At 26.6% G+C, this 10,675-nt stretch overlaps 1 protein-coding gene across 1 annotated transcript; it reads right to left on the bottom strand.

The window, feature by feature from the left end:
- Positions 1–7,103: 7,103 nt before the first annotated feature.
- Positions 7,104–7,517, bottom strand: LOC136074114 (uncharacterized). Its single transcript, XM_065786415.1, has one exon. The coding sequence runs from the start codon at positions 7,515–7,517 to the stop codon at positions 7,104–7,106; it is 414 nt and encodes a 137-aa protein (XP_065642487.1).
- Between the last annotated feature and the right edge of the window lie 3,158 nt (positions 7,518–10,675).

Genomic DNA, 10,675 nt, shown 5'->3' with positions numbered 1-10,675 from the left:
TATTACTGCTAATTTAAAATAATAAAGAATATATTATTAAAATTAGTTCTTAATAGAGTTATTAACTCTTGTTTGCAGATAATTTGTGAAATCAAAACTCAATTGAAGTCCATTGTTTCTAAAATTGAGAGATTCAAACTCTTTATTGAAAAGGATACAAATCTAACTATGTTAGTATGAATTCAAAAAATGTTTGTTATCTTTATTTACATTTACAAACTTATTGAGATTCAAAAATTTCTTTTCCGGATAATTAGTTTTTTGTTTGTTTGTCTCAAAACTTTAGCTTTGAGACAAACAAACTTTGATTTAGCTTCTTTTACAAAATGATCTTTGATTCTAATAAGAATGGTTTTATGAAATACTAGTATAAATATTACATCCTATTGCAAAATAATTTAATTTTATCTCTAATCATTGAGTCCATTAATTACATTTGCAGAAAAAACATACAAGAAAATTAATAAAAAGATTTAAATAAATTTATTGTGCAGAGAATTAAAGAACATGTCTTACAATTACAAATCAGATATTTGATGGTAATATAATGTAAAAAACAAGGTTTATATAGCTATTTTACTTCGTTTTGAAAGTCAATGTTTTTAAGAAGGTTTTAAGGGCCAATAAAAATTAACAGAGTTTTTTTTTGTTTAACTAACTGATCGTCTCTTTGCCAAGATTTGCACTTTTTTTTTTGCATTTAAACAATAGTGTATAAAACAGGAAATGTTGAGATATTTATGCTTTGCATAAACCAAATCAAACCACGCTTCAAACAGCAAATCAATATTTTTGTCTATAGAATCTAAATATTACATTTAAATAGAACTAAATAGAACATTTAGATTTAAAAAACAATAGATCTAAATAGAACATTTGGTTTAAAGTAAATAAATTATCTTTAAATTAAGAAAAAACAAAATACATCTTGTTTTGTTCCAACCAGCAAAAAAACAAAATACCAAGCATACTACCATTACTAAAAATTGATAACGTAAACATCGAAAGAACTGAAACTATTAAATTTCTTGGGATAATTATTGACGAAACGATTTCTTGGAAAGCCCATATAAAAACATTAAATACAAAAATATCAAAAAGTATCGGCATACTTTACAAAGTCAAATATACTATCCCAGGAAAATCTGAAAATTCTCTACTTTTCTTATATACAAAGTTTTCTAACATAAGCTAATATTGCCCTGGGAAGTACAAATAAATCTAAATTAAGTTCTCTATATACACAACAAAAACACTAATCAAGATTGGCTTCTAATAAAAATAAATTCACTCATGCCGATCCTTTACTTAAAAACTTGAATGCTTTGAATACCTATCAAATTAACATCTACCAAAATGTTTTATTTATGCTCAAATATAAACTCGGACTTATCTCAACTCACTTTACTAATAACTTTTTTCAAACCAACGCCAACAGATATATCACACGAGAAACCGGAAACTTTACATTGCCCATAAAAAAAACAAAATTTTCGAGATTTTCAATTGTATACCGTGGCCCCTATATATAGAACTTACTAAATTGGATAATGTTATTGCCCTAAAGAAAAAACTAAAAGATCTCATAATTAACAAAATCAATTTTATCGATATGTATTAAATATAAAAGAACAATTAATATAATAAAATGTAAAAAGAACAATTTCAACTATAAAAATAAATAAAAAAGAAATAAAACATAAATAAAAAAATAAAAAAATTGTTAGCAACTATACATAATAAAATATTACTGAACATGTGTATCTTTGTTTTTTTACAATGTGTATCTTTACTCTTTAAATTTTTAGTTCATTTTGTATTTTAAAGGTTCTCGATGAAAAGACTTTTCTTAGTCTTCTGCGAGTTTCCTTACATCTACATAGTACTACTAATATACCTTAATATATATTTTCAACAAATAAAATATATTTTAAGCGACAACGACAAGCATGTCCCTATTAGTCCCGTGGTGCAACGGCCTTGCGTATATTTTTTAAATGCATGGGTTAATAGTAACAATGAGCGAGATCTCGTCTCGTTCGAGAAACGAGAATCTCGTGAGAAATGGGACTTCTCGTGAGAAACGAGAAATAGAAAATTCTTGCGAGAAGTAGAACGAGACTAAAATATTATATTATTTTTCAAATTAAAAATTATTATAATTTAGAAAAAAAAAAAAAATTGTTTTTTTAATTAATTAGTATTTTGACTCCGTGATTTTAATAATTCTAATTAAAAATTTAATTTGTTTTTGACAAAAACAGATTAAACTTTTAATTTGATTTTTAATTAGATTTTTTAATTAGATTTTTTAAAAAATCTAATTAAAAAATTTTAATTAGATTTTAAATATTTTTAATTAGATTTTAAATACAAAAACTTTTTGTATAAAATGGTGCACTATCGACTTAATTTCATTAGATTACCAGTGGAATTCAACTTGACACATATTGTTCATATTGAAAAGAAATATTCTTGCCTCATTTCAACGATCAAAAATGTCATCAAGACAAAAAAAAAATCTGGAGATGTTTTCAAAAAACAAGTGACGATGCTGAATGCAAGGCGTGCAAAAATTCTTTGAAAACAAAAGATGGAAACACCAGCGGACTTCATCGTCACCTCGAAAAAAATTACAGCCAAGATTACGTTGAGAAAATACTGACAACTCTCTTCTTTCCTTTCCTAAGAAGAAACAACGAACCATGGTCGAAATGCTTGAAACAAAGTCCAAACTTGGCGAAGACAATTCTATTCAAAAACAGTTTAACTCTGCAATGCTGGATTACTTTTGCACTGATCTGGCATCCTTTTGAGCATCGAAGGAAGAGGTTTTAAGAAATTGTTTGACATTGCAAACCCTAAACTGAGCCTTCATCACAGAACAACATATTCAAAAAAGCTTTCAATTTGGTCAAGAGAAGTTCGAGCTGGAATGAAGAGCATAATAACGGAGATTACGCCAAATCTAAAAAGTGCTGCATTATCTTCTGACCTTTGGACTTCTAGAGCTCATTCAGCTGCATCTCTTGGACTTTTCATGCCATTGACAAAAATTGAAGACTACATCACGGACACCCCATGTCCAACAATTCCCAGACAGACACACAGATATCTTAATTGAAGGAAAGCTGGATTCTTTCTTAGAAGAACTAAATTTGACTGCTGATTTGCCAATGTACTGCGTGAACGACCAGGCAAGAAAAATGAAACTTGCAGTCAAATTGTCAAAGCGCTTTGACCAATACTTGTGCAAAAATCATATTTTGCAATGTGCAGTTTGAGACGCATTTAGAATGACTGCTGGAATGGATGATACGTTGCAAACATGCAAAGATTTGGCTTCTTTAACTCACCAGTCAACAGTTGCAACTGAGTTGCTTGAATCAGAATCAGACGCTCAAGGAATCATTTTTAGACAGTTACGCCAATCTGTTGACACAAGATGAAATAGTCAACTGGATTGCATGGCTTCTTTCCTACATCTAAAGAGTGCAATTATCAGAATATGTGCAAATGAAGATATTTTTTCTTCAAAGACCATTAGTGCATCACAGTGGAAATCAATCGTGGGAGCAGTAGAAATTTTGGCACCACTTAAAGAAGCTACAGAAACGTGGTCGGCTGAGTCTATTCCAACAATTAACACTGTCGCCGATTCTCTTTATTTAATCCATGACAAAATTGATCAATTTATTGAGACGGATGGAAAAAATGGCTACGGTGTCTTGTATGCAAAAAACCTGAAAAGCTGCATTGAGAAAAGATTTTCTCTTTGTTACACAGGAAACTTATTGAGTGCTGCAGCAAACTACTTAAATCCTGCTTTAAAGGGACTTCACTTGAAGCTCTTCAAAAAATTTCAAACAACAAAAGAATGTTTAGCCTCACAGGTTAAGGATAATGTTGAGTGCCAACCTGTTGCCAGAGTTTTTTCAGCAGATTTGTCTCCTAATTCAAAACTGAAGCGCAAGTTAAACGTCAGACTTGAAACACAAGAGCCAACATCTGAATTGAATCCTATTTTGAGCGAAATGTGCCAGTATGAAAATCTCCCTAATACCAAAAAAGAATTTCCGATTCTTGATTGGTGGAAATTGCACTCAAATACATTGCCAGAACTCTCTTCATTAGCTAGACAAACTTTAGGTATTCCAGCAAGTTCAACTAAATCAGAGAGAGTTTTTAGCTCAGGTGGAAATGTCGTCCGATCATCTAGACACAACTTACACCCAGAAAAAGAATAACAAATCATCTTAATCAGAGAAAACATTGTCTTGTTGGAAAAGTTTGGCAAAAAAATTCTGAATTAATATTTGAAAAAGTTGTTTACATTTGACAAATGTTATTTGTGCCTATTTGTCAAAACCATGTTTACATTTTTTTTTTTTTACTTAGATTTTAATAAATTTGTTTTTAAAAATTCTTAAATTTCTTGTCTCGTTCTCGGTCTAACGAGAAGTACTAACTTCTCGTCTCGGTCTCGTCTCGGTTTGAAAAAACCTAGTCTCGCTCATGGTTAGTTAATAGCCAGCACTTTATATTATAAACCATGAATTTTTAAGTTTATTATTTTAATTGTAATTATTTGTGGTGGACATTTATATAAACCGGAGACATGTAAATATTATTTGTTTTTGAAATATATAATAATTATTTTTTTAAAAAAAAAAAAAAAAAAAAAAAAAAGTACATTTAGCAATAAAACAACTATAACAAAAGTTTTTGATATTTCATAGTAAAACACATACGTTACCTTTATTTTAAAAATTTTGATTAAATATCACAGTAATAGGTAACGTTTTGAGGTCAAGCAAAAGTTTAACAAATTATAAACTCAAACTGCCATAAATTCTTAACTAGAAAAAAATTTCAAATAAAACTTTATCTAGAATTTGGTGAGGCCATATGCTACATTAGCACCAATTTTTATTAAATTATGTGACTCTTTTTTTTTTTTTAATTTTATTTAGGTGCCCTAAGAAGTCCTCACGGTCTTATCACAGAGCACTGTGGATGAGCATATAAGTGCACAGTGGGCCAGTGACTGAACAAAAGTATAAAAACAAAAATCAGAATTTTGTTGCCTAAATGGTGTCGAACCTATATAAAAACATTATAAAACAATTTAAAACAGTTTATATACACTTAAAGTTTTAATGAATATACTAATGCTGTGGTTGAAATAGACGCAAATGTAAATTAAAAAAAAAAAATTATAAAGAGAAAAATGTTCTTTAAAAAATCGATGGAAATAAATAAAATTTACATAAAATATTGCGCTTTTTAAAATATTATATTATAACTCTATATATTATCTAGATTTTAAAAGTTGTTAGACTAAAATTAGTACGTAATTAACATATTTATAGCAAATTTAAATATGCCTTACTTGTCATATTTTAATGTCTAACTTTTGCTTTTAATTGACAATATATTTTTTTTATTGCTACATCTTGCTTTTATACTCAGATATTTTAAAGCTTATATATGTTTGCTTTAATAATTTTATAAATCTGGCTGCCACTAGGCGCCACTTAGGTTTTCTTTTACGTTTGAACTCTTTTACCTAACAAAAAATCTGTAATTGCGCTCAAAAATTTTTATTTGCACAAAATTTTAAAAAACGTGGAAAAAATATAATACGGTCTTAGTCATACAAAACGTATTACTAAACAATAATATATATATATATATATATATATATATATATATATATATATATATATATATATATATATATATATATAATATATATATATATATATATATATATATATATATATATATATATATATATATATATATATATATATATATATCCTAATTTAAATTTTGTTCTTATTTATTTAGCGCTTGTCAAACCAAATTGATTTAATAATCTATTTTGGTTGCTTTGGTTGAGGCTATTCATTTTAGATGTTGAAATGCTGTTTTTATTTAGGCTTCATGAGTGTCACAAGAAGCAAAATTTACTAATTTATTTGACTCAACAGTCTTTCGTTTATTTATTTTGATTATGTTAAGAGATGGATTCATAGTAAACTAACTGGTGCAAGATTTATTATAAAGAATTCAGCTTGGCTTGAAAATGATTTTAATACCACATTAATTAAGGATAGTAAAAATAAACAACTCGGCAGACCTACTTTATCATTTCAAGAATCATGATTAAAAACAAAGAAAAGTTGCAACTTTGTCAACTTCAAATTCTTGTGAATTATTGTTTGCTAAGCTTGTACTACTTATAGATTACATTGTCAAAGATTTTTGATGATTGTGAATGCACGGGAACAATATAAACATACAACTTTAAAAAATCTGTAGACGCTCGTAAAATCTGTTAATTAGAAAAACTAATTAATTAAGCTAGAATACAATTGTTTTCTACAGGAAAACAAATTTATCTAGCAACGTGTAATCATATTAAACTTAAATAAGTTTTGCTTTTCACGAGCAAGGGTCTCATAATAAAACAGGTGCTAAATAGTGTACATAGCGCAAATAAAACATATGCAACTAATAAAAGTTAGTTGCTGCTAAGCAAAATTAGGTATCCATAGCAACTAAATAAAAAATATATTCACGTTTTTGAAAAGCCTCGTATTGGTACTTATATAAAATTTGGTAAACATAGCACTCGTAAAAATATCTGCAAATACCAAAACTAGATTTTTGCTATCCGAAATTTAGTATCCATAGCAACGAATTAAAAAAATAACACCTTCATATGAAACGCAGACATCATATTATTACTCATCCTAATTTTAGTCAATATAGCGCTAATATTAAATTAGTTATGAATTTTTTCCAGTAAAAGTGAAATCTGGCCCACTGTGTCACACCCTAAACTGCTTTTACCCCTTTTTAATTTTAAAGTATATATATTTTAATAATCACTATAATATATAATGAATAATAATATATAATATTAATACTATAAACACTGAAATAAACAATCATTTTTTCTTTAAAAATTTATTAAAAATTAATATTTTAATTTATTAGAATAAAATACGGAATTCTCACTTTTAAAAAAAAACGTTTATCAATTATATTTTATGAACAGATAAACTTTATATATATTAAAACTAATATAATAATCAAATAATTAAACAACTCGCTTGCTTTTTTTCTAAATTATTTAAACAGATTGCAATATCACGTTTTGTTGCCATTGTAGACGGATGGTTGATACCTAAAATTTCAGTTCGTATTTTATCAACAGAATAATAAATTTCTAAAGCTTCGTTATATTTTCCCATATTGTTCAAACAGAGTGCGATATTATGTTTTGTTGCCATTGTATCCGGATGGTTGATACCTAAAATTTCAGTTCGTATTTTATCAACAGAATAATAAATTTCTAAAGCTTCGTTATATTTTCCCATATCGTCCAAACAGAGTGCGGTATTATGTTTTGTTATCATTGTAGACGGATGGTTGATACCTAAAATTTCAGTTTGTATTTTATCAACAGAATAATAAATTTCTAAAGCTTCGTTATATATTCCCATATCGTCCAAACAGCTTGCGATATTATGTTTTGATCAAGCGTGATTTTATTATTTTCACCATAAGTTTCTGTATTAAAATTTTGAACAATTTTTAATATTTCAATTGCTTCGTCAAATAAACCTTTACATACTAATAATTTTTGAATAGAATTCGTCATACAATGGAAGGTTTTCGAAAATCTTTTTCTGTTAGTACGAAACGTATAGATAAAATGAAAAACAAAATCATTTCCGTAATCCACGTGATCTTTTACTTCATTCAATTCAACTTTAAAATAATTTTCGATTAAATCAAGATATGTATTTGTGCTTGAGTTTCTTTTTTGAAATGATTTTCATGTTAACTGTGTCAGCTCGTGTATTGTATATTTTTTATCGTCAAAACAGTTTAGTAAAGAATAACTCATTAGTAATCCAATAGCTTCATCTAATAAAGATTCATCGTTTGTTTCCATTTGATATGAGATTTGAGTTATAAAATGTTTACTGATATTTTGACAGTCGCAATGAGATAAACAGTTTAATAATTTAAATAGAAAAGGTTTTGTTTTTTCTAATTTTGTTAAAACTAAGTTAATTGCTTTTATTGCAGACTTTGATTCTTCTTCTGTCGGAAAGTTATTATTGTCAAATATTTCTGATGGTTTCGATCTATATCGATCTATGTATTTTTCTATCAAAACTTTATATATATTTATATATTTTAGTGCCTGAGTAATTGCAAACGGATGATAACCAAGTTCTTTAATTAAGTTTCTTATGTTTTTGTCGCTACTTTCTCTAGTATTATTTTTTACATAAGCGAATGCTTCTTCAGAAGAAAAAACATCAACTAGCATTTTATTTACATTATTTGACCACGTTCTCCATTGGGAGGTAATCAACGATCAATTTGGTTTTCTTGAAATGTACATTGATAGGTTTTTAACACTTTCATCGTCGACATTGTCAAAAACATATAAAGTTTTTTCAGTTTTATAATAGTTGTGAATTTTTCCAGCAATCACTTTTATATCAAAATAATCTCCTTTTGAATCATGAACCTCGAATCCTAATATTTGACAATGGTTTCTCATTGAAGTTTGTAACATTGCAATTGCTGCGTCAATCCAAACAACGTTTTTATAGAAGTTATACGATATTTCACAATATTTTCTGGCAATACGTGTCTTTCCGACACCCGACATTCCATATAATACTAAAGTTGGCTCGTTTGCATCTTGTAAAAAATAATCTTGAATTTCACAAAGTAGTTTCTTGCGTGAAAATAAATTTTCTGAAAAAGATTGAATACCTAAAAATAGATGTACGGTTAGATGTATTATAAAAAGTTCTTTTTTTGATTAAAATAAATTTAAAATTATTTACTAAGTAAAAAGTTTCAACTTCTTATTAAACTTTTCGCTTTTTTTAAAATGCAGCGCGTTATCATTAAATTTTAAAAAATTTTATATATATAAAATTAAACTAGTTTGAAAAAGTTTTTTTTTAAACATATCTCAAATCAAAAATCAAAATATGTTTCTAGAAAAATAGATTTGATTAAAAAAAAATTATAATAATATTTTTTAAAATAAAATTTATTTATCATAATAAAGCATATAATATATGCTTTAAGTTTTTCCCTAATTAATATTGAAACAAAAAATAGTGTTATTTGATTTTATAATCATTGTCTGTGAATGATTTATAAAAAATTAAAATTGAAGTTATCAAATACGTATTCACTACTGACAAGTTACTACTAGCAAAGGTTATTAAGATTTAACTGCTTACTACATGGCTCTTTTTAAATAAAATTAAGCAATACACCTTGAAGTGTACTTACATATATTTCAGAGTTTACTTTTCATAACAAAGAAAAAAAAATTCAATTAAAAAAAAAGACCTTTTTATAGCAATTTACTAGAAAGGGGTTTTTTAACTTAAATTACAGGAAGTCGTAAATGTCTTAACTACTGTAACTTTTTATACCTTTGCTGACACTATTATAAAAAGAATCCTTTAGACTTGACTGCTTTTGCTATTTTTTAGAAATTTTTAAAAGGGAAGATAGGGGGATTGATGAAATGTAGTAGAAACTTATTTTTGTGCCTGCATATAGAAATCAATTCAAATTTTTTGTTTAATAAACATTTTTGATTTGCATGTGCAATAATTTCAAATTTTTTTTGAAGGCATAGTATGCATTTTTTGGAAATATTGTTATATGCAACTGATGTTTTAAGGATGGTCCAATTTACTATTAAACATTCAATATTTTTTTCTTTTATTTACCATATGTGTTTTGACAGCATGTTGTCTTTTAAATATTTTTAATTTTCAAAGGACTGCTTATGATTGGCAAAATATTTTTTCACCCTCTGTTAAGCCAATCTATTGTTTATGAGGTACATTCTTAGAAAGAACAACGAATTTATATACCTCGTTTTTTGATAAGCATATTCCGCTCATAAAAAAATTGTTTTTTTGTTAACAATTACAATTTTCTGTCGTTTTTTCATTCAGGGTTTCTTATTTGTTTAATAAAGCATTTTTATGACCTCTTATAGTTCTTTCCATATTTTTTGTGCACCTGTAGCTTACTTTAATTGTATTTCGATTAAAAAATTTATGTAAGTTATTTGAGGGCGGAAAGTGTTTATTGACCAATTTTATTCTAATAAATTAACTATCTAATGAAATAAAAAGAAAATTAATTTTTGGTATAAATTGAAGTTTTGTTAATTTGATCATTCGTTTATGATGAGACTCTATTGATAAAAAACAGTTAAAAAGAGGTAAATGAATAATTTTTAATAAGCTATTTTCTACCAATTTAAATATACATGCGTATATTGTATGTTAAAAATGAAATATTGGGATTTGGAAGAAGCTAAGATTAAACAAGCAAAATAAAGACAATTATAATATATATGTTTAAAAAAAAAGTTTGAAACGATTTTCATTATATTAGTATCTGAGTATATTAAGGTTGATTAGTAATTGCTTTATAGTTATTGCTATAATTGTTATTGTAGTTGTTCTGTGTATTATTATAATAACTATTAATGCTAATACTAACTTCTTTTATCATGCTTATTAATATATTAATACTATCATTATTTATTAGTGCTTTATTTTATTTTAATTTTCTCTTCAATGTTTTTGTTTTAGCT

Source organism: Hydra vulgaris, chromosome 01 (genome assembly GCF_038396675.1).
Source record: "Hydra vulgaris chromosome 01, alternate assembly HydraT2T_AEP".
Lineage (NCBI taxonomy): Eukaryota > Metazoa > Cnidaria > Hydrozoa > Anthoathecata > Hydridae > Hydra > Hydra vulgaris.
Note: the sequence above shows the minus strand (reverse complement) of the source record. Positions and strands in the feature narration are given on the sequence as shown.

Coding starts and splice junctions, on each gene's coding strand:
- LOC136074114 (XM_065786415.1), bottom strand. CDS start 7,517: ATGGGAATATATAACGAAGCTTTAGAAATTTATTATTCTGTTGATAAA.